Source organism: Pelodiscus sinensis, chromosome 6 (assembly GCF_049634645.1).
Source record: "Pelodiscus sinensis isolate JC-2024 chromosome 6, ASM4963464v1, whole genome shotgun sequence".
NCBI classification, from domain to species: domain Eukaryota; kingdom Metazoa; phylum Chordata; order Testudines; family Trionychidae; genus Pelodiscus; species Pelodiscus sinensis.
The window spans coordinates 64,607,704-64,633,426 of record NC_134716.1 but is presented as its reverse complement, the minus strand read 5'-3'; the positions used below and the strand labels follow the sequence as shown (position 1 = coordinate 64,633,426).

Here is a 25,723-nt window from a genome sequence, read left to right as displayed (position 1 = left end):
GGTTTTGTTTTCCTCTTGGCCATGGAGACCAACCCTTTTGTTTGTTTGTTTTTACGTCTTTGCAAGACCAAGTATATCATCTCTTCTGCTAGCATCAGCTCTGCCTTAACTGCAGAGTTAGCATTTGGGATAGATATACTGCAGCCAAATCTGAGCCCCATCTATCACTGTTGCTACAGCTTCACATGGCCATAATATATGCTTTAGTTCTTATCTCCATCGCAGCAACTCTGAGGTCTTCATACTTTATGAAGATGAGAAAAGGGTGGTAGAGTTTCATACTGCAACTAGTTTTCTATAGCAAAGGCAGTTGACTGTTGGTCTTACCCTTTGCAAAAATGTTTTGCTGTTCTTCAGTGTTCATAAACTAGACAGCTTTCCCTGTGGTACTTAGACATTCCCATGCCTTTCTAACTGAGCTTTCCTTGGGCTCCTGATGCCTGGACAGTTTGGGAGCGCAGGATCTAAGCCTGCACTATGTCAGAGAGTCAAACCAGGTAGCCTCTAATAGTGGGTAGGGGAGACAACTTTTCACCAAACTACAGAAAAAGGAAATGTCTGCAAACTCACAGTAACAAGGCTGTTTTAGGAGCCTGAGTGAGAATTCAAGGGTATTCCTGCATATGGCACTTATACAACATAGACAGAGTTTGCCATGCTGTATGGGTACTGTATGCTTTGTAAGAAAACATAGCTGTGACAGCTCATTACCAGCCACATTTGTTTTATGCACCCAGTTTCCTACCTGTTTAAAAAATGATGGAACCATTTGCATTTAAGTAATCCAAGATTTTTTGCTCCCCTTAACTGGTGTCAGGTGTATTACAAAATAAAATTCCATGTGGCTCAGGGACCATGTTTCTTCATTTTAATCCAGGGCTCTAAATCAAAAGTCTCTCCTTTTTTATTGCCCTGGCTGCTACCTGTATAAATTAAAAGCTCTTTTTTTTTTTAGAGGACACCCTGCCACATCCTTTTTCAATTCACTTCTCATTCACCATTTTGTTTTTAGGGGCGGGAGGGTGGAATGATCTCACAATATAACAAACTTGCCCTCAATCTTTTTGCCTTGCCTGCATTTTGTCCACAAACCTCTCCACTCTATTATAAAAAGTAATCTCTTTATCTGTAGCTCTTCTAGCACTTGCTTTGCTAGAGAAGCTGCTCTCAGAGTCAGGGGTGCAATTTCAGGCCCACTCTTCATCGCATGCTTAACGAGCTATGTCAGGCAGGCTCATAATGAAAGCAGGACTGAATGTCAGCTTAAAAGGAGATTTGACCAAAAGGTGAAAATTCAGGCAAACAGTTTGTCACATTTCCAAGTAGATTTATGAACTGGATCAATCACTAATAAATTGAGAAATAATGGTCTCAGTTCATCCCTAGTATTCCCCCATTGTCTACAAGAGAATTAACCAGGGATGGATTTGGCCTAATATAAGCTCACTACGCTTACAAATCTTTTAAAACTGAGTATTTTTGGTGTGTTACTTGAGGTTCCTTAAAGTAAAATCATGTTGCCCAACTGCTTCCACATAGTCACGTCAGCATGACAGGCAGGACTGATACAATAAACACAATCCTGATTCTAAAACCTCTCTTGAAAATAAAACAGAGTATTTCCCCACAGAAAGGTATTAAGTAGTCTTGGAGCAGCTTTTGTAATACTAGAGATCTCAGCCCTTTGTACAGTGAGCATTGGAGTCTTCAGGAGAATGTCTATGCTGCACCTGGAAGTGAACCCCCAACCTGGGTCGGCAGATTTGCAGTAGTAAGACTTGAGTGAGTGCATTAAAAATAGTAGTGCAGCCATTGCTTTTGACATTGTGGCTCCTTCTGGCTTTGATGCCTGGAGGGGTGGTCTTGAGAGCCCAGGCTCCAGTCCAAACTGCTATGTCTATACTTCTATTTTTATGCCCTAATTCAAGCCCCTCTAGTACAAGTCTGTTGACCCAGGCAGAGTCATTTCCAGCTGAAGTGTAGCTATACCCCAGTGGTTTCCTTATAATAAACTATAAGGAGATCTTATACACGACTGCTTTTTTACCGGTTGTAGAACTAAGAAGGGGAGCACTGCAGTGCCCCCCAAGAGAAAAAGGTCCAACATTCCTCTGCTTATGTGTTCCTCATTTAGCATGACTTGGTTGGGGACAGCCTTCCACTCTGTCACCATATGACAATTGGTTTGCTTTGACTTTAGTTATATACTCCACTATCCTGCATCCTCAGCCTCTTATAGACACTTCAGTTAGTTGCTCTTAGAAATGAATGCAAAGGCAGCAGGCTCTGTGGCTGTACTCAAGATGCAAATGTCACCCTGAGAATATGCATTCAAAAGTTGACGGTCCTTTTATTGTTGAAAACCTTGAACTTCCTCAAATGAAGCATGCAGGAGCTGACTACTATGGCATAAAGAACAGATAAAGCGCTTACTTTCTATGAAGCTGTTTAAAAATCTGTGTTCCCCTTCTTAGTAGTTTTGGTTTGGGTAGGAGAGGAAGGGGGAGGCCTGAGAAGCTGAATAGTCCCTGCTGCTCTCAGTGGGGTCTCCGCACCAAGAGGCTCTTGTGTTAACCACTTCACTGTTTTGTACTGATCTTGTTATCTGTTCTTGTTAAAATTCTTTATTATTCATGGATGCAAAAATCCCATCATTAAACCATCATAAATATTCATAACACTTTGCAACTGTGCACATTTCATTTAGCCACTTGGCAAAACTTCTCTGGAGCACAAGAGTTTGGAGGAAAGCTGGCTTAATGAGACCAGAGGACCGGAAATGGGTTCAGGTTTTCCTTTTTACCTGAAAACAAATGCAGAATAAATATGTTTTGTTTTGTTTTTTTACATAATTAACCAAACCCCACCAGAAAGCCCATTCACTGGTGATGAAGATTCATGCATTCACTTGCTCGCTCATTTTTGCCTCTGTGTCAAAGAGAAGCGATAATACAAACCACTTTGCACTACAAGGGTATGATAGGGACCAGAAAGGCATAAGGGACTTCAGTTCTACAAAGCCAGATTGACATCACTGCACTAGTTTACAGGGGACTGCTTCTCACTTGATGTATAATTATTGACATCATACATGAGTCAAGATCAACACTCCCCCTCCCCCATTTTACTGTATAGCTTCCATCCTGTTCTTTGTAGTGTTCTTTGCTGGAACTTTTGCAGTTGCCTGCCTCCTTTAAGTCAGTTTATCTATGCTCTGCACTCCTGCCTCAGCACAGGGGTCTTTTTTATGGGGATTTTTTTTTTTTTTAAAGATTAAACCTACTACATTTGCTGAGTAGAGTGCTCAGCAGCCAGGGGACTGTTGTGCATTCCCTTGCTTCTCATAAGATCCTAAAAAGATGCTGAGGACACCCAGTGCCTGAAATTCCAGCTGCAGCCTGAAGCTGCTCAGCGCCTTGTAGTTACTGAGATTTAGCAGACGAGTGGTTCAGATTTTGCAGAAGATGCATCGCTAAAAAATATAATTCCACAGTGTTCCTCCACCCTCATGCAAATCTTTGATAAAACCTTAGTTCTCCAAGATATGACTTGCTCTTTTTAACAAAGAGTGGGGTGAAGTGAAATGGAGTATCTTTGAGTAACTGGTGCTGAGGGTATCCTGGCCTCTCAATACTCCTATGCCTTATTGTTTGCAACTCCTCACCATGCATTATGTTTTACATTAGCAGTAAATCATGTCTCTTTATTTGCCTTCCTAAGCACCTGGCATATTTTGGGCTCTTTTATAACTAATAACAATGTGATCCTCACATTTCTAAATGCTTTTAGAGTGGGATTTTCAAAATTGCTTAGGGCTGGCCTAATACTGCTCCCCATAACACAAATAATAAAAACCTTCTTGAGTGCAAGAGGAATAGAGTTAAGCCAACGATGAGCAATTTCAGAAATACCAGCTCAGTGACTTTCTGGCTTCTTAGCTTATTATGCATCTTCACAATTGGAGGAGGACATTTTTTACAGGGATACACTTGAAAGAGAATACTCTTACCAAGAGTAATTTCCTTTGTCTGGAGTCTATCCTGCCTTGCTCTTACTGAAGACATTCCTGTTTGAATGAAATTTGTCTCATAACAGTTACTCATAATGGTGGAAAAGTGGTAGGATTAGGATACAGATAATGCTCCATGATATAAGGACTATGTCTACACATCCCCCGTTTCATGCAAAAATATGCAAATGAGGCAAAGCGTGGAATATTACCATGCCTGATTTGCATAATTAATTAGACTCCGTTTGCACAAGAGCTGTTCTTCCTGGGAAAAAATGTGGAAAAACGGCTCTTGCGAAAGAGGGGGGTTTGCACAAAAAGGAGCTGTGTAGATTAATAATGCAAATGAGGTGCAGCAATATGCCACACTTCGCCTCATTTGCATATTTTTGGCGCAAAACAGGGGCAGTGTAGACATAGTCTCAGTGATCCAAGTTTCCCTTCAGATGCAGGGCCTGAGCCTGCTGACCTTCCTCAGTCAAAAGGTAAAAGCTCACAGCCATCATTAGGTTTATTCCCAATCACCAAACAATAAAGGCAACAGCAAATGGTGAAAGGAACTTAAAAGTTCTTACAGGTACTGTCCTATTGCAACCTGGGTCCCTGCCAGCTCTTTACATAGCTCCCTGCTGGCTTTTGCCGCAGCTCAGCCAGCTCTTGCTGGAGATGCATACTAGGGCGCACCTGCTTACTTTCACCTCTGGGAACAGCTCAACAATATCACATCTGGTCTGCTAATCAGAGTAACACATATGTTAATCACATATTCTTGCATTTGATTTTTCGTCATTTTTCTGCTTAGGCTTTTCTTTGCTGTTGAAGTGAAAGTGCTTAATTATTTGGACTAAGAGGTGGGTATTAGATGATCCCTCTGTGGATCCTTTAGTTACGGTGCTTGTAAGTTACAATACCTGAGAACAAAGACACTACTAGTTCTCTGCAATAGGAGTAACAGAGAGATGCTTATAGCTACAATACGCTATTGATTTCTTTGACCTTTCCTTTTACAGATCCCATACAGACAAAAACTGAAGTTTTGCCCCAATATTTTTATCGCAGGGATGTGTGTGGGTGCATGTTTCACTGTTAAAATGAGTATAGATAAATTCAAGTCACTGAGGGGGCATATGGGCTCCACAAGATAGAACTTAGAGCAGATAGAGTAAAATTTTGAACATGAGCTTTGAAAAGCAGGAAGAAAACTCGAGAGAGTTGCGCTTTCCTTTAGAAAATTATAAAATGTATAAATTTGAAGGAACAAATTTTTTCTTAAATACTATATACAGTCTAGCAAAACATGGAAGCATTTCCTTTCTTTTCTCCAGTGGTATGTATCTAGTTTATTTCTTGTTTTTCTTTAGTTTTTCTTTTCCGGATTGACAAGTATCCTTGTGTAACTAAGTGACGCCAGCAATTCCTGGAATAATCATCACAGGAAAATCCAGCTATTTCTAAGCACATTATTGATTGTACAAGTTCACCACATAGTCTGAATTTTTCTCAATTAACTATGACTGACAATATCATGTGATTAACCTGAAAAAAATCTGGGTCTGTGCGTTTGTATTTCTGCAATACAACTATGTAAAGTTATTAAATTGGATTTTAAGAACCCTATTGGCCTTCTTTCATCTAGGAGATACTTCATGTGGTTTTTGTAGGTCCTTAGCTTTTCTAAAATACTATTTTAATTACAGTATTACCTCAGTTTGTCCCTGTTCACTCTGGACGGTCACAATCATGTCAAAAACAAACCTAGATTATGAACTCTCTAGAGCAGGAACAGTTCTTACGTGACTATACAAGCCCTAGATCATAGGAGCCTTATTCCTGATTGTGGCTCCTATGCACCATCGTAATATGATGTCTATTAGGACCTATGTTTAAATTGAGTTTCCTAACAATGGCAAAATTTAATGAAAATGGGACTCAAAAAGCAAGGGGTAATTTAGATTTCTACACAAAATCTGTAGAAAAACCAACCATCCCATTTGGTTGCTGTGTCTCCAAATGAAACAAAATAACCCATCTTTTGCGTAATGTGCAGCAAACTGCACCACCACTTTGCTGTATCAGAGTGATGTGAGGCATGTCAGAATATTCTCAGTAATGCTTCCTGTGGTATTCTGGAAATAAAATTATTCTTGGGGAAAACAACATGGAACCATGTTGTGTACACCAGGGCCTAGGAATGATGTCAAAGGCCATTCCCAGCAAAGACAATGATTTTTGAGCCAAGACTATTAGCTGTGTCAAATAGCAGGGTAATTTTGGGATATGGTTATTATGTTAAGACATACTGAACATGTGTCACTTATAATCCTGCCGTGATTGTAAGATTACGTTTCCACAGGCAAACATCCAGTATACCAATTCATTGGACTAAACACTCACACCCACCAATCCTCTTCCCGGGAAGCTGTCACTCCTCATTTGCATCAGAGGTTACAGTAAGTTACAATTAGTACTTGCTGCCCTGTCCACTAATTGCATGTAATAAAAAAAGCTTTCAATGAGTTTCATGCTAACATGGTGTAATTAAAGCTGAATTTTGAAATGCACAGTGTGTATTTTAGAGGTTTCACTGTGTATCCCCCACCTCCCACATGACTTAATTTCTTAGCTTAAGCTGCTGTAACCTTAATGTGATTCCAGAATAGGTAACATAAAAAACAGTTTCAGACCTGAGTACAAATCTTAGCTAATCCAGTCTTACATATTTTTAAAAGCACTACAAGAATGGCTGGAGGAAAAGCAACTTGTTTCACTCTCCATCCCCACATCCCATGGGGAGGCACCATTGTTAAAATTCTCCCCCCTTTCCATGAGCCTCTCACAGCTCTCACTCCTTTCCTTTTTTAAACATTTATTTTAAAATGGTAGCCTCTGCTAACACCCCCTCCCACCGGTCTCTTTGTAAGTCAGGGAGCATCATGGGCAAAAGGGTGCCATGTGCAACTGCCCTGTTTGTATATCCCTTGCACCTGCTCTGATCTGCTGTAAACAAACTACTTGCCTTAGAACTTGTGAATTTCTTATCAAGGGCCTTAAAAAAGGCTTTTAAAGTAGTGCAGCGTGGGGCAAAAGCAACATAAAGCAGGTAAGGATAGTCCAACCCTTGGGGGACACAATTCCTTAGTTTCTCAAGTGCTCTGAAAGGCTATACACACATACATCAGGGGTGCAGACTCTCACAGGTGCCCAAGTTCAGTACAGCTCCAGGCAATTTGTCATTGCACACATGGCTTTCTTCACATTCCATAGCCTTTCCCTATTACATTCCTTATTGCCATCCATTGCCCACAAATATGTAAGACGAAGTACAAATAGCCCCTGAAATAAAGGAATCATTCAGTGAACAAAAATGTAGCCTAAGAGAACCAATTAAAATGATGAAAATCTTTAATTTTTATTTAGGTATAACTGAACGGACACGTGTATATACAAATACAGATCTTATGGATTGGGTTTTTTTAAACATTTTCTTTTAAGTTCATATAATGTAAGCATTTCAAAAACAGCACTCAATGAATAAGTGCAAAGAAACTGCAAAGCAGGGCAGTATAAGCACAGGACCACACTGAGCTGGACTTTCATACCCAGATGCACACACAATGAGTGGCTTCAATGGGGTGTCAAGAGTAAGCATGGAAAGCGGATTTTGCAGACTCATGGGTAACCTCCAACATGCCAGCATCTATTAAACTGTACAGACAATGGCAGCAAGCCTATTGTAGGGAGATTTGTCTCACATCCGAAAAGCTTGGGGGCGAATGCATGGGAAAAACTCAGTGATGCCAAACCAGAAACAGATCTGCCCATTCACTGCTCCAAATTAAAACATGGGGGAGGGGAGTAAAGTGAAGAGTTGTAAAGTAAAACTGGTGAGCACAAATCTGAGCATAATGAATAGAGGAGGAAAGTTAAATTATTTTCTGAAACTGACAATTGTTGTCATGAGGCAATAGATAAAGTTCAGTTTCTAGGAAAAATCAACAGGTACAAATATAATCCCTTTCCTTCCACAATTATACAGGAAAGGAAACAATCCATATTTGACCCTCCCGACTCTGTTGCTTGTTGTTTTGGAATCAAGTCAATGCACATGTCATACATGATACTGGCAAGATCCCTGCTGGGGGAAAAAAATTATCCATGGCGGGGTGCGGGAGGTGGAAGGAAAGCACAGAAGGAAAACAGAAAACAACGGATAAAAAAACCCTAATGGAATAGAAGAGTTGTACAATCCCCAAAGCCTTTTAGAAAACAACATGTTAAAAAAACAAAACAGAACAAAAACCAAACACACAAAAAATCACATAACATCAGACCTTTAAACACTGAGGACAAAACATTGATAATCAAAAGTCATGTTGTTCTAGGTCTTGACATTGTGAAGTCTTGAGATCAGGTGAACAGTTTTCACAGATGAGTCCTGTATGATGCAGAGTCATGGCCCCTTATAACTCAGTTCTCAGCCATGATTACACTTGATGCTTCAAAGCTCTGTCTTATAATCAATGCAATTTTTTTAATATCCTGAAAGTCTATTGTTCTCACTTACAAAAGACATAAGAATCAAATTAATACTTTATTATCAAACACTATATACAACAGAGGTTGCTAAATACAGAATTTAAAGAACATAGCATTTTTTTTTAAGTTTTACTTGTCTTTCCTTTGCCATTCAAGAAAGTACAGTACAAAACAATATTCTAAACTAACACGAAATGTTACCTTGTGTCTATTAAAGGATACATAGTATCCACTAAACAGACTGATCCTTATTTCCCTGCTTCATGTTGCAAAGCCCTTGGCAACCAGGAGTGCAGGTCACAGGGGTGAAGTGTCTGGGCAGAGAGATGGCTGTTGCAGAATTAGTCCCTCGGACTTCAGAGGGTGGGGGTGTTGTGCAGGGTTGGGGGTGTTGTCAGCTGCTTAAACTTCCACCATAATCCTTCAAAGCTTCCGGAGTTTTGTAACTCAACACAAGAAACACCAGAGATTCAGTGGTTTACAGTGCTTGCTCACTTGATATGACAGGGATTGCCTGATGCCATCAAGTATCCAAGCTGATGTTCAGTAAGCTTGCAATTCACAGTTATATTATTCTGTGCAGTGTAGTAGTCTGTTAGATGTGATAGTCTTGCTATGATTAATTAATTAAGCATTGGCAATCTGGTAAAATAAAGGATTGAATTTCACTATGGAATACACTAGTAAAAACAGTTTGCTGTTGATAATTGCGGCTTTTCAGCATGGGCATAGTTTGTAGGAGATGGGGGGTACTGTTCCCCCACCTCACTCTCTGCAAGGGACACTCCAGTCAGACAGGCACAGAATCTGGCACCTCACAATCCTTCCCCCCACGCGTGGCCCCATTGAGCTGACTGGAATGACCCCCACCCCCCCCAAATACAGAAGTCAAACTACCCTCATGGTTTTGAAAGTCCATTATCATTCATACACAAATGATAGGACACAATGAAATTCACCACTTCAAAAAGAAAATCAGCAGTATCATTGTGACTAATTGCAACCAATATGAATCTTTTAAAATATGTTTACCTTGCAATATTATCTATTCTCTGTCTATTATGGGGTTGGTTTTCATCCTTAAGCCTACCTCTCCCAAAGTTCTGGAATCATAGAATCATAGGGTTGGAAGAAACCTCAAGAGGTCATTGAGTCCAACCTCCTGCCCAAAAGCAGGACCAACCCTAACTAATTCTTAGTTGAAGAAAACATGCTGGAGAAAGAGAAATTTACTGACAATATTGTAATGAAATGGTGATTTTCTTCAGTGTCCGGACTGTGTTTTTTCATTGTGTGTGTTTGAGAAATTTCCTTAATCATGACTCAAGGTCAGCATCTGCATCAATATCCATACTATGTGGCAGGGGTAGTCAGTAAATGGACTGTGGGCCAAATCTGGATGGCCAGTTGCTTTTGAACAGACCGTGAAGTATTTTTACTTATTAATATAATTAGTGGAGTTTTTTTAAAATTATTTACACTGGAGTCTGGACCTTGATTATACCTTGACCAAGAAATATGGACTTTGACAAAAAATAATTGACTACCCCTGCTGTAGAGTATGAGGCAACCCCGGATTTTAGTTTAACACGTATACCACTTTGTTTTCTCTTTTTTGGATCATGGACTGTTTAAAATTCTAAGCAGCAGCTCTATGATTTCATAATCATATTCACAAAATTCAGCCCATTAACAACCCCTATTAATTTTAACTACTTTTTTTCCTGTGAAACTGATACATTAAATGGTTTGTTTTGTTGGAATGTGTTCCATTTCTTTCACATTCAAATAATCATAATAATCAGTTTTTCTTTTAAAGGCTTTGTTTTGATATTGGCCTGATACATTACCCTGACTATGCTTCAGAGTTCATAGACCATGGCAGCCTCACCAATAGAAACCCCATGGCTTGCATTTCCTGGTGAATGACTTCTCAAGTCCTTTCTTGGCCTGCTCAGATTTCTTAAACAGGGTCATCCCCCAATTTCATCAATCCAAACAGTTCTCATTTTCTAATTGCATCAAGGGTTACCACTTTTCTCACGCTTAAATAGGACAAGCATATATACTCACTTTCAGCATAAAGTATATCTAAATAATGTATTTTCTATTCTAGTGGATTTTTAAAAAAATATTTTGCTAAAGTCTTTGGGAGCCCATCTGGTTTATCTCCTGCCGCTAAACATATTTCCTCTACTCTTCAAACCATGTTGGAAAGGGAAAGATATAAAAACAACACTTTAATTTGTATTCCATACTTTCAAACACTCCCACCCCCCAAATGCCAATTGACTGTTTCAGCTTCTTTTGGCTTTTTTTTTTTAACTCCCATGGTGGTGGAATTTGCAGGGGAGACAAATCAAGAGCACACTGGACGTCCAGCGTCCCAAACATGTTTCCTCTGGCCACTGAAGTCCTCTCCTTAGAAGATATTGACACCCAGAGCTGTATACAAGGCTATCAGCTATTAAGTCAGCCCTGGGGAAGGTCACTTTATTCACAAAAAAATGCCTCTTTGCATTTCAAGAAAAAAAATTGTAGCACCATGGTGATCTGTTTTGAAAGAAAATTATCTGGTGTGCACTACCCACTGAAATGGAAACAATAGAGGCACTCACACCCCCAGCAAAGTTTCTTAAATCTGAACTTGCTTACTGTGTGTTAACATTCCTAAATATTAATTGTTTTCTAAAGACAGAGCTTCTATTTCAGAACATAGGTTTTTACTGTCAATGATATTTCAAGACAATCTTAAAAGATACAGTGTCTCTTCCTTTTAGAAGCCTGTTCATTTAGAAACTCCTAGAGGAAATAGTGTTATATCATATCAGTTCTTAATATCTCCCTTCCAGTTCTGACAGGGTGACATGATGCCTTGCATGATCATCTTACAGTACTGAACAAGAAGGCATAAATATTGTATTGGAGAGTAAAACCCTCCTGGGCTTCCACTCAGGTTCCTTATCATTCACTGACTGCATCTGCCACTATTCTTCCGTATCCACATACAGATGACACAGTGAGCTAGCGGAGGTGACTTCTTAAAGGAGAACGCAGAGGAAAATAAGAATCACTAGTATCACTGTTATAATTTGGCATTTTCACTTTGAGTCCTTTGATTTTTAGAGGGGTGAAGGAAAGTCACTGGGAAAGGTTGGGGACTGAAACTAGTTATTCCTCTCAAATTCTTGCTCATAGTTCAGGCTGAAAGAAAAAACAACAACAAAAACCAACCAAAAACCCCAATATGACATCTGCAAAACCAATATAAAGTCCCTTTCTTGGGAGGAGCAGTTAGGTGGATCTTTGATGTTCCAAGACCCTGATGTTTTCTGTGACAGGTTACTGGAATATACTGTGCTATAATGTCAAAAGCATCGCCAGGAGGAACAGTAGGGTTGCCAAAAGCCGACTGGATATCCTCGGTGCATGTGCTGCATTTTCACCGCGGGATGGCTCGGCAGACTCATGTACGGTATCATCTGTTTAAATAGAAAGCATAAATTCCAATAAGGATTTGCATTCTTAGTAAGCTCTTTTTCAGCGGCTTGCCGCAAGTTTAGATTTCAGTACCCTCTGTGAAACAGGGCAGTGAACCTTGTGGCCACTGACTTTCATGAGCATGTAATAACTCATTATGTAAAAAACCTGGGCCAAATCTTGCAATCATTTCTCATTCCTTTTTCTGGCAAAACTCCCATTAAAGATAATGGGAGCAAAAAGGAGGGTGTTGGTCACTTTACCATAGTAAGGAATATAGTGTTAGGTCTGACTATAATGGTTCCTCCTGTAAAAACGCAGGTATCTAATGTTAGTCTAATATTTAAACAGCTAAATAAAAGTGCCTGATTTTCAAAGATGCTTCAATGGGAGCTGCTGCTGCTTAGCACATTTGAAGATCAGTTCCCTTACTTAGGTGAGTAACTGTAGATTTAAGAGTCCTCCTTTAGGCTCCAAAATTTAGAATGTTGGCCTACAAGTCCATTCCATGTGCAAAACTTCCAGTATAGTCAACTGGAGTTTGGGGTCCACATGGAATGTGGCAAGAAGCTCTCTATTTTTTCCCCTGAAATATGAATGAAAGAAAAATTGCTAATAGTGATTCATTGATCTGAAAGAGAAAACATGCAAAACTTCAAAACTCTTCATAAATATTTACAGTCTGTTGTATATAACACATAATGTAAAACAACCAGCATCACTAGAATTTTTTTTTGCTAGGTGCACATATGTTAGCAGTAGAACATTAAGAACAAAACATTTTTTTCTCTGTTTATAAGCTTTCAAATATCTGACACAATGAAAATCTGTTCAGCTATTTTGTTTCAAAATGAATTTAAGTACTAACACAGTAAGACATTGTAAAGATACTATACACAGATGACATTACACTATCTCTGATATAGTTGTAGATGATTTTACCATGACCCATTACACAATTCTGTATATCAGAGGTCAAGTTACTGAACTTGGCTATTTTAATTTTCACCTCTCCTGAGTTCGAGATAAAAGCATTAGTCTTGGATGTGAATTTTTTTCTAAATAAACAGATTAAATCAGTGACACCTTTTAAAAGAAAAAATAAGAGTCGTCTAAAAAATGTTTTGATAAGTTGAGACTTTTTCTGATCCACTTTGATTATAAGAGCTTCACAGCAAAATCTAGTTACTTGTAACTCAATGTAATAAACAACTTCTGCATTTTATGCAAGATATATCTGCATTTCCATGGTGAGTCAAGTAATTCCTACGTTTACAAATTACATTGCTAGGCTTGTGTAGGATGTGAGCTGCGCAATTCTCCTCTAATGACACTGGTGGAGGTAGTGAGAGTCATAGTGCTAAAAATGCCACATTGCTTTGAAAGTGTACCTCTTACTGTTAGTTTAAAAGCAGCTTTTTAAAAACCCTTGTTTGGCTTGTAATGCCATCCAATACGCCAGTGCACAGAATATTAAAATACAAAAAACTATTTTGGGTCGATTTCAGACCCAATCGGAAATCACTGGAATCCATATAACAACTTAGACTCACAAAAGTTTGATTTCAGGACAAATTGCCAATGGAACAGTCTCAGTTGTATCACAATATATTTCCAGGAATTACTTTGAAAAGCCAGTATTATGTGGGCAGGCAGAGTAAGGGTATGTCTACACTACAGAGTTAGTTCGAACTAACGGAGCTTAGTTCGAACTAACTTTGATAGGCGCTACACTAGCGCTCCGCTAGTTCGAACTTAATTCGAACTAGCGGAGCGCTTAGTTCGAACTAGGTAAACCTCATTTTACGAGGATTAAGCCTAGTTCGAACTAGCTAGTTCAAATTAAGGGGTGTGTAGACCCTTAATTCGAACTAGTGGGAGGCTAGCCCTCCCCAGGTTTCCCTGGTGGCCACTCTGGCCAACACCAGGGAAACTCTATGCCCCCCTCCCGGCTCCGGACCTCTTAAAGGGGCACGGGCTGGCTACTGTGTCCGTGCCAGGTGCAAGCCTGCCAGCACCCAGCCAGCAGACCCTGCACCTGGCACAGATCGAGCCAGCCACCCGATGCCCCCCAGCCCCCCCCCTCTTCCCGGGACCAGACTGGCAGCTCCCGGGAGCTTGCCCGGGACCGCAAGAGGCGGGCACCCACCTGGTCTAGTGTGGAGATCGTGGACCTTGTCCACGATCTCCGCACTAGGCACAGGAAAGTGGCCAGCTTGGGCAGGAGAGTTGCCAGCCTGGCCACCCAGGAGCAGGTGTGCATGAAAATCAAGGGGGTCCACTGAGACCCCCGACCCTGAGCCCAGAGCTTACAATGGCCGTCCTGGGTCAGACCAAAGGTCCATCTAGCCCAGTAGCCTGTCTGCCGACAGCGGCCAACCCTAGGGACCCTGGAGGGGATGGACCGAAGACAGTGACCAAGCCATTTGTCTCGTGCCATTCCTCTCCAGCCTTCCACAAACCTTGGGCAGGGACACCACTCCTACCCCCTGGCTAATAGCACTCCATGGACCCAGCCTCCATGACTTGATCTCACTTCCCTATAAACTCTGTTCTAGTTATAGCCTTCACAGCCTCCTGCAGCAAGGAGTTCCACAGGTTGACTCTTTGCTTTGTGAAGAACAACTTTCTGTTACTAGTTTGAAGCCTGCTACCCATTCCTTTCCTTTGGTGTCCTCTAGTCCTTCTTTATGGGAACTAATGAAGAACTTTTCTGTATGAACCCAACTCCTGCTTTTAGAGACCTCTATCCTGTCCCCCCTCCGTCTCCTCTTTTCTAAGCTGAGAAGTCCCAGTCTCTTTAGCCTCTCTTCATATGGGACCTGTTCCCAACCCCTGATCATTGTAGTTGCCCTCCCCTCTCCGAGCCTCTCTCTTCCCCTCTCCCACCTCCTTTTCCCAGGCTCCCCCAGTTTTGTTCAATAAAGACAGATTCCATTTTTGACCACAATTGTCCTTTATTTTGTACATCAAGAAAAGGGGCTAGGGAAGGGTAAGTGGAAGGAGGTGAGGGAGGAATGGGGTACGAGCCCCCGATGGGGAGGACTGGGCTGGCTCTGCGGGCTTCTGGGGGTGGAAGCTCTCCTGCATCTCCCCAATTGCCCCCTCTCCCCAGATGGCAGCCAGCGGCAAGTGCAGCCGGGCTGATGGCCGAGTGCTGTGATGTGCCCAGTGTGGGCACTCCGGGCACTCCAAGCCAGGACTGGTTTTCAAGCGGGGCACCCCTGAGAACTGTCTGTCCGGGGTGGGGGTCGGGTCCCTTTAAGTACAGCCCTCGGCTAGCCTGAGACAGCATCTCCACGCTCTAAGTCCTCCTCTGATGCCCTGCCAGCACTGCTTCCTGCCATCCTTAAGCCCTGTTCAGGGTCCACTTAATGTGGACATGCTAGTTCGAATTAGCAAAACGCTAATTCGAACTAGTTTTTAGTTCTAGACGCGTTAGTTCGAATTAGCTTAGTTCGAATTAACTAATTCGAACTAAGTTAGTTCGAACTAACTCTGTAGTGTAGACATACCCTAACTGATATTCAAATATAAATACTTTATTGTATTATTTATGTTACATGACAACACAACACACACAATCTTTCATTCAAATGAAACTCCTACTGAAGTCAACAGAAGGCATGTCAGAACAATAACTTCAGTACTGAATTACCTTCAATTTACACATGGGAAAAACTTCTATTGGCTTAAATGGTTCTGAATCAGGTCCACAGTATCTTTCATGCAACATCTTTCATTTCAAAGCACTTTACAAATTAGAGTTTGTAACAGCAACAGACAGTTATAGAACTGTACTAGTAGTACCAGTTATAACAGAACTGGGTAACAAGGGCTTATGGACCACAAGTGATGTCTCCATTTTTACTTAGTTGCCACACCATTAATTTATGAATGGCAGTTTTCCTAAACAACCCTTTCACTGAGAAAATACCCTGGAAAGTTTCTGTGTAAGAATAGCCTCTTCCTGATCATCTGATCTGCTCCCGATGTATATTCAGAATCCCAACCCTCTCAATTTAGAGGAAAAGTTTACCCACTACTCTCAAACCAAAACTCTTGGGAGAATGACATCGATTTATTTCTATTTCCTGTATCATCATAGAAATTGTAAACTAAGTTCAATTTCCTGGGCCACCCATAAATTCCCTGTTCAACCTTACTGTCATGAAATTCTGGCTTCACTCACACCCCTGAAACACATTTGAGGCCACAGGACTGCCTTGATGTAAATAAAGGGAGAATTTGTTTTGGATGATTATGCAAATGGGAGCTTGAGTTACAGATCCTATGGTGAGTGCAGCACTGGCAATATGGTTAAAAAATCCAAAACACAACAAAAACGTTTGAATTCGTAAATGAACAAATCTGGTTTGGTAATCACTGAGACTGAATAAATGAAGGACCCTATGATGCTATTTTCATAAAGCCACTTTTAAAAGTTGAAACTGCTTTTTCATGTAATATTAAGGGGTACTTTTTAAAAAAAGCATCTGGGTTTTTTGGCAAGATGATATCAAGGTGTCTCTGCACTTGTACAGTGAAGCACACTTTATCTGTGATTTCCATATTGCTTAATAATTATTATTATTAATTGCATTTGTGCAGTTAAGACCCCACACAATCTTTTATACTTAGAAGAAAGGATTTGGTATTTCTTAACAAAAAAAGAAAAGCTAAACTAGGAGACTAGGAGCTCACTACCATCGTAGAAGGTAGAAAATTCAAATCGATCACAGCTTAGTACAAGCTTCTTAAATATTTCTAGATGACATCATTTTAAATTATACCTTGAAGGCCTACTTCTGACCTGAAATGACCAGTTGCAAATTCATTTGAGGGTAGAATTTATTTTAATTTTGCCTTTTTTGAATCTGATTACCTTTTACGGCTTCTGAAATTTACAAACCTGAAGTCTAAAATTAAAGAAGTGTGACTTTTGCCTTGTCAGTTTCCTGCCATTTCCTGATTATGAACAAACACTGTTTGAACCCAGAAGGTCAATACATAAATGCCCAATTTTTACAGAAGTGATTACTAGATAGTACAATAGGGAGTTGAGCTATGTGCCCCTGACCTGCCCCAACCCTCGTGTCCTTTTGTGACAGAATATGGTGGCAGACAATGTAAGAAGACATGAAACAGACAAATGCATTCCAAGGACAAGTAAATTAGTATACAGTGCAGACAGCATGCTGCAAGATCAACTGTCTTACATCCTAATAATAAATAAGCACGTCAGCAAACTGTCAGGTCCACGAATTGTTAATTGTCCAATGGAGAATGCTCAAATAATTTTGCGACTATGCAATGTTCTTTAGGGTGGAGGCTTTTTGGTAACTGATGTGTTCTAAATATAAACTTATTAAGCCCATCTTTCTTCCTTGATAGCACCACTCCACTTCATCTCTCTCTGATACCCTCTATGTGGTTTAGTTTCCCCATTGCCTGCTGTCTTTGATTTGCTTCTATTACCATGCTAAGTAGGCACCACAGTCAATGGGAACTGCAGGTGCTCAGCACCTTTGAAAATAAGACCCTCAATCTCATTTTGTTATTGGGATCACCCAGATTACAATCTTTGCTGCAAACCATTAGTAAAGAGTGTATGTATTAATTAACCAGTATTTACTATATTTCAGACCAAGAAAAAACACTCAGGGCTTCTAGATTCTTCTGTTAGGAGTAGGTGGGCAGATATTGCTCTAATGGTCTCCTATAGAGGGAGTATGCTAAAATAAAAACTACTGATTTGTTGTAACAAAAATACATTGCTTGAAGTCAGCATGCATTTAAATTCTCATTTATTTAGAGAATCTAGGTGGTTCCCTAAATGAACACATTTTGGAGAGCCCTGAGTATCCTCTGGAGTAAAAATTAATGAAAGATAGTTCATGTCCAGATAGTTCATATCATTCAGACTTGTAAACTTCTTAAAGTCTTATTTATTTTGCTCCCTGATACTTTCAGCTAAAATAAGTTATCAGCAAACATATTGCAGTGCAAAACACAGCAAAGAAAAATTAATTTGTTTCTTCATATCAAAGGAAGTTTCTCATAGCATGCTCCCTAAAGTATGCATTAAAATTGTGTATGTGTAATTTTTTTGTATAGGGTGTTTGTTTGCCCATTTTCAAATAGCAATGCCTTACTATGTGTCCATGTCTTTATGTAATACACATCTAGGCCCTGAAACTCCAGAGCCTCACACACATGCTTAATTTTAATCACATGTAGCCCCATTAAAGTCAATGTGGTTAGTTATTTTCTTAAAGTTAAACATGTGCCTAGGTCTATGCATGATCTGAGCTATATATAGAAACACACACATATATTTTCATGGCCAACATTAATTTGACTTATTGCTCTTGGGTGAGGTAGATGGGGAGAGTGAGGGAAATTTTCAGTGGTATAAGCTAGAGATGTGAATAGTTACCTAACTGGTGGAAGCTGGAACACTCCCCACTCGCCGCAGGCAGGGGGCTGGTCAATTACTGAGGGGACCTGTCCAAGATGGGGAGAGTTCCAGCCCATTCAGAGCAACCCCTGCCTGTGGTGAGCTTGGCTGGGATGTGCCACCAGCAGGAGTGCTTCAGTCTAGCCAGAGCAGCCCCTGTCTGTAGCAGGGGGTTGATCAAGCCCAGCCCAACCAGTTACATTTAACTGGTTAACCAGTTAAACGGGATTTTACATCCCTACTATAAGCATTCTCTCTGTTTTTAAGGCTAAAACACATGGATGAAAGAGAGGCTACAAAATTTTAGAATATAATATATATTCCCATATTTGGACAGGAAAGTGACATGATTACAAATCTTTTATAACAAATAGATGGGAAAATTTATAACAACAACACTTTACCTAACCATGTGTACAAATGTATATTTTAGGGGAACACTACCTTTTATCAGTTACCTGTCAGTGTCATGCATTAGTATTAAATAAGCAGTAACCCCATTCCTTTTAAATGTGCATATAAACCACATGAAATCACGATATTTACAGTTCATACATGTGTTATCTTTCTAAAACTCTGGACCCAGTTAATACACAGAGTGGTTTGTCAGAAGGCCAGGGACATGGGATCATAGAGACAATATCTTCTGGACAGTTTTCTGGAGGTTTAAATTTGGACACTGCATTTTATTAACTCATATGTCACAAAAAAGCAACATTTGGTCTCCCATGCATTTACAAAAGGATATTGTAGGAATGAGGTTTACCATAAGCAATATTAGCACTGCTATAAATGCGCCAAAGCAGAGCAATTATACCATGCAAAGCATGCAGAGAGAAAGAGAGGAAAAAAAGTATTGAAGCACCAGAGGGACAGACGCATTTGTTAAAAGAGATTCTCTAAGCATACTAACCTGCTGGTTCTAATGAATTTTCTACTTTGTCGTTAACATCGAAAACACGATCATGAACACCTATAGTTTTCATACAGCTGTCTATAACAAAAATAGAGATAACAGCCAAATATGTTAGTGAGACACCCTTAAACTCCCCACTTTCTTTTTTTTTCCTCTAGCTTTTCTCTCTCTATTTTTATATATATATATATATATATTTATATTTTAAAGTCTGCGGCACTTGTCCAAATGCCAGTAAGTCCTCTGTTTGTAAAACAATTTAAGAAACAACAAGTTAGCAACTGCTAGGTAATAAAACAAAAAGCTTTATGAAGAATGATAAGAAAATATGATGAAAACTGAAACACAAATGCTGCTATACAGAACAAATACCACACAAGATTTAACAGTAAATAAAAAAACAAAAAAAGGTTTTTTGCTGTTTACCAGACCACACAGTAAAGCATGCGCTATAAAGCCACCCTTTAAAGCTTGATTTAAAGAACTTACTTGCTGGCCGCACAAAGACTTTAAGCTTTAGACAGGACCTCCTTCCATTATCCGGGATAGCAGAAGCTGTCGAAGAAGAGAAAGAGAGAAACAAAAAAAACCCAGTTATTCTTTATCTTAAGGGCAAATATCCCACATCTTCCAGTCTTCTGAAGAGAATATATGTATTTCAGGTTCTACCACACAAAGAAATGAACAATGCAGACCAGTACAAGGGCACCCTAGCTATGCAAGTGAAAGGAGAAAACTTCATGCAAACTATGTTAGACAAACACCTGTCAGGAATAGTCTGGTTATGATTTAGTCCTCCCTCAAGTGCAGGGGAACAAAGCTACTTTTCTACTTTCCTACTCTTCTATGTTTCTATGTCTCTCTAAAATATGTGAGAAACAAAGCACAGGATATTCTAGAAAGTTTCAATCTTCTCCTTTCCAACCCTTGTTCTCAACAGCCTATTTAAGACTAATTTGTACTCCACATGCTTAAGTTGAAAAACTCTACATTATTTCCCGCAAAATTCACAATTAAATGGATCCTCTTGAGTTACCAAAGGAAAAGCCAGTCTTGATACTGGTCAGTGTTAGGGAACTAGAAAAGCGTAAAATGAAATGGTAAGGATTGACTTAAAAAAAGTCATCAGAAGAAAATGAACATAATCTGCCTTTACTAAGATAACAGTGCTTCTTATACTCCTAAAACTTGTCTGCAAGAGATACAAAGGTTCTAGACAAAACATGAACCCTTGTCCTCTACAACTAAACTAGCCACCTCTTACTTGCCATTCAGATTGTCATTATACAGGCAATATCCAAAGAGGAAAAGTATGAAATTAGTAATCGGGCCATAAAACTATGTTTCATACTGTGCAAAAGATAATTTGGGGAAGACAACAGATAGTGTCTACTTGTTTACGCATGACAAATGCAGCTACACGTTTCTGTCATTTAAGGGGCTAGTCTGTCTTTAAAAGTGCATGGTGACTACTGAAAATTACACATCCACATAAGGAAAGCATAGATCTCTTAAGGTAAATTATCTCCTGGTTTCAAGACATCTTTGGAACCTGCATAAATGCTTGCAGCTACAAAAATGTAAGCACATCTTTACCTGTACGTATAAACTGAGAATCAAGTCACATGCATTCAGCATGCAAATCTACACTCACAGAGGACATCCCTCATGTGTAAACACTTTTGGGCAATTTTTTACAGCCACAAAAATCAGAGGTTGTTGCAGAAAGTGTAGCCTGTTGTGTTCCAAAGATTTTTTATTTCAATACACAGAATACACAGGAATTTAAAGAACTATGTACTAGCTGACAGCAAGTGGTTTTGTGTTTCAGAAAATGACAACCTGTTGGGAGCTGTCTTGTCTCACATAATGTTGAGAGGGGAGAAAGTGATTTTGTTCTCCCTCACACGTCTTGCCTGTTTTTATTAACTGCATCTTCTTCGGTGAGACAGATAACTAAAATGATTTACCCACACAAACATGAACTCACATGCTCTCTGTGAGGGACCACTGTACATGAAGCACTCTGAACTTAAAACTTCCTCTCCTCACTCCCCAGAATTCTTGCTTCTTGGAGAGGCATCAATGCCAGCAAATTTACCAGGCAATCCAAAGAAAGAAATTAAATAGAACTGGTGCCTTGATTCCATACCAATGGCAAGTTCATGAGAGACTGTCTCCCTGTTTTAATCACAGGACAAGAAAAATAGAGAAAAATGACACTTTCCCCCTCTTGTGCACAATGACAAGCCGTTAAGTAATGCTAACAGCTGGCTTAGCTGTAGGCACTCACTAAATCAAACTCAGAAAAACTCCCTCTGCTGACATTTACAGTAACTGGTGTGTTATTTAGGGCACAATATTTGCACTCTGTGGTTACAACCAGGAAATTATGTCCTTCCTGTGGCCCCTTGATTGTATGCATGCAACTACTGAATACTTTGCTTAGACAACATACATAAACTTGGATTATAGAAAAAAACTTTATAACTATTCCTGCATTACTAATGCTGAAGTGGTAGCACTAGTCTACATCAACACCATTTCCTTTGCTTGCATAAGCAGAACCTAACACATTCACTACTTACATTTCTATCTTGTGCAAGAATGACTTTAAAAGTGATCCATCAAGGTACATGCACTTATTGAAGGGCAGAATATAACTCTTACATTTTATGTCCGGAAACTCTAACTCAGTTTCATAGATCAGATTGTATAGGCTTATTGTTATTAGAGCAGTTTGCTAACTGTGATGAAAGTAGTCCTGTGATAAATAGGATTAATATTTTATCTGGGAAAATAGAAAAGCGATGCTCTGAGAACACACACTTCCAGTATTGACTATATCCTGTCCTGCCACAACTAGAAGCAAAAGCTACAGAATTAATATTTGATGGTCGGCCTTCCTTTGAAGAACATTTTTTAAAAAGAAGTATCCTATCTAGCCCTCCATCCTCACAAAAAGCTCACAAATGGTAACACGGCGGTGGTAAAAAATTTCCTAAGCCAACAGCTGACTGATATTTCCATGATAAAAATACAATGACTACAATATAATAGTTACATTAAATTCTCCCTCCTAGGAACAGATGCACTCTTTGATGACAGACATGAGGTAAAAGCTCCGCCTCCACCCCCAAAGGAGGTCATTTATTTTGCATGCTGACAGAAAAAAAATGCAAAACTCTCCTCATTCCCCATGTTTATTAAGTTAGGAGGAAAAAAATTCAAGTGAATTATTGTTCAGTTCTCACTTCTGCCTGAACTACCAAGGTGATTAAGGGACACATTGTAATCTCTCTGCACTTCCTGAGAAATTAAGAATTGCCTGCCAAACTGGGCTACTGCAATCATTTTGTTCTAGTTCAAAATTAGTAAATTTCTAGTAATCTAGTAAAACTAACTAGCATGCACGCGCGCGCACACACACACACACACACACACACGCATACACAAACCAACCCCCGTCCCAAAATCCCTTCCTTCGAGTGACCAATTAGTGTACACTTTAGATTCATATGTATTATTCACAGGATGGATTTTAAGGGACTCTATCACCTGTTCAGTTTACACGTACTGCACCTACTGACAGTATCTCTATGTCTAGGCTACATCTCTCTTTTGACAGAGGGATGTAAATTAGGCACTTTGAAATTGCAAATGAAACCGGGATTTGAATTTTTCCATGCTTCTTTTGCATAATCACGTAATGGCGCTCTTTTGAAAAAAGTGCTATTTTGAAATTAAAACCGCAGTCTAGACGCGATTCTTTCGAAAACGGAAGGCTTTTTTGAAAGATCCTGTAAACTCATTTTAGATGTTTTCGAAAGAACCACGTCTAGACCGCTGTTTTAATTTCGAAATAGCACTTTTCGAAAGAACACCATTACATGATTATGCAAATGAAGCACAGGAAATTCAAATCCTGGCTTCATTTGCAATTTCTAGACACACACTGTGATCGCATCTGTCTTCCAAGACCTTTTCCCTTCTTTTTACTCTGAAATAGTTTGCCCACTCATTCCATAAAACCAGTTACTAAATATTTTGGGGATTTTTTAAAATCATTTCATCAGGAGAAAGAGTCTGGGCCAGATGGTTACACACAATGAGAGCTGCCCTTTGGGGAATGTTATTTTCTTGATTGGCTGCCTTTGGATTCTCTCTTTCTGAATGCTAAATAGTAGGCATGTCACAAACTTTGTCTTGACCAAGAAACACTGTCAGAATGTTTATTTCAGTCTGAGTTTAGTAAACACTTTCTAGTTGACCCACACTTAACCTGCTTCCCAGTGCAAATGCATAGTACCACCCTGAAGATCAATTTAGCGTGTCAAATAGTAGCATAAGCCCCCATCCTGCTGTTTAAATGTAGGGATGTAAAGGGTTAACCGGTTATTTGGTAAGTATCAGCCGTACCAGCACGCTTACCCAGTAACCTGTTAACTGATGGCTTGGCCTGGCCAGAGCAGCCTCCACCCATGTTTAGCTAATTTAACATAGAATTTAACCAGTTAACTTTTTAACCAGGAATTTACATCCCTATTTAAAAGTAGTTTTCTTGAGAGTTTTAAGCCTCACCTAACTCAGGGTGACTTGGAAGTAAGTACTGCGAATCTCAGCTACAAAGAAACACTGCAATATGACCAAAGACTACAGCAGAGGAAGAGAAGATGTACAACACGTGCTTCTGAGATCAAAATCTAAATATGCTCTGTGTAAAACCTTATGAAGAAAACTGCTATTCAGATTTTAGGATAACTTTCATGGCTTAGGGAGGAGGAATAGTAATTTCAACTAGGACCCCAATAAAATTAAAATCCCAGAGTGCCTCAATACACCCAAAAAGTTAACAATCCCTGAAACTTCCAGTGGGAAGCTCTGGGCACGGGTGATCAGGCTTAATCAAAGAATCTCATGGCACCAGGATTACTGTGGTTGGAAGGATCTATTTATTGATTTCCAGAGAAGAATAGGACCACCATGGTCATCAACGTGCTAGTGGCATGACACTGCCTGGTCTTTGTATATTTTCCTATCCATTTTTCCATTCCTGGGGAGGGTGGAAAAACTGAAGGCAGACTTTGGAAAACTTCAAGGAGACTTGTATTTACTTGTGAATGACTGTGAGACAAGAAAAATCTATTAACTCTATAGAAGGAGAGTGTGAATTAGCCCCCTGGAAGGAGAAAACTATTCAGTTGGTATCTGTAGCATACCATCAGGATAAGATTCCATTTGACCGTTGCTAGAATCTATTGAAATTAGACACGCTGCTACAAAACGTCTCTTGTCTGGACAGTACTTGGGCAAATACCATTCTCCTTGACTACAGAGGACCTACAGAGTTCATCCCTCAGATCTTTCTTTAGGTCTTTCCTAATCGTAGCATCAGATACGTACAAATAGAGGCCTGTCCCAAGAGCAATAAACCTCGGACAAAAATGAAATCTATCCTCAATAAATGCACTCCATTTCACATGGGAAATTTCCTGGGGATGGGGTTGCACAAAGTGAAGAAAAACTTACTGCACAAGGAAAAGAATCCCAGGCAAAGAGCAGAAGAAGTTATATCTTCTCTTTTCATGTTGGATGAGAAAATGGTGAGAGTTTGGTCAAACATCAGTAAATGTTAGCAAGAAGAGTTCTGATTTTAAAAAAAGGAGGGACTTTGTAGTGTTACCAGCTCTTGTGCAATTCTCACAAAATTTGGTGTTGTTCTCTCTAGTAGCTGCATGAACATTTTATCCAGTCATCTGAAGAAGTGGGTGACACACACAAAAGCTCATGATACCATCTACATGTTTTGCTAGTCTTTGCTTTGCTACTAGACTTAGATTTGTTGTTTTTTAAGTTTTTCCTGTTAGGGTATGTTTACACTACTGCGCTATTTTGAAATATCTAATTTCAAAATAGTTATTTTGAATATCGTGTCTACACACAAAATCCATTTTGAAATAGCTTTTTGCTATTTTGAAATAGCGCGTCCACACTGACTGGATGCTGAACTGCATTTAAGACCAGCCAGAACTGGCAGGGCATCATGTCAGAAGTTACCTTTTGGCCATGGTGGCCAGCAGGGCTCTCTGGGAAGGGCTGTAGGCCCCCTATTTCGAAATAAGTGTCAATTTTGAAATTGGAGTTATTCCTCATGGAATGAGGTTTACCAATTTTGAAACAAGCCATCTGCTATTTTGAATTAATTTCAAAATAGCGGTTGGCTTGTGTAGATGCTAGTAAAGTTATTTTGAAATAACTTTGCTGTGTAGACATACCCTTACAGACTAACTTGGCTATCCCACTGAAGATTTCATCTCCCACA

The 25,723-nt window shown here is 39.7% G+C and overlaps 1 protein-coding gene across 2 annotated transcripts in view; it reads right to left on the bottom strand.

The window, feature by feature from the left end:
- Window positions 1–7,380: 7,380 nt before the first annotated feature.
- Window positions 7,381–25,723, bottom strand: part of EFNA5 (ephrin A5) — a 295,583-nt gene continuing 277,240 nt past the window's right edge. The window contains exons 3-5 of one of the 2 annotated variants that reach the window (XM_006128885.3): window positions 19,891–19,956; window positions 19,399–19,479; window positions 7,381–12,027 (exon numbers count right to left, since the gene is read on the bottom strand). In XM_006128885.3, the coding sequence (XP_006128947.1) occupies window positions 11,906–12,027; window positions 19,399–19,479; window positions 19,891–19,956 (269 nt within the window). In that variant the 3' untranslated portion in view covers window positions 7,381–11,905. The remainder of the gene's footprint in view (window positions 12,028–19,398; window positions 19,480–19,890; window positions 19,957–25,723) is intronic. The other variant, XM_006128886.3, reaches the window with a different exon arrangement.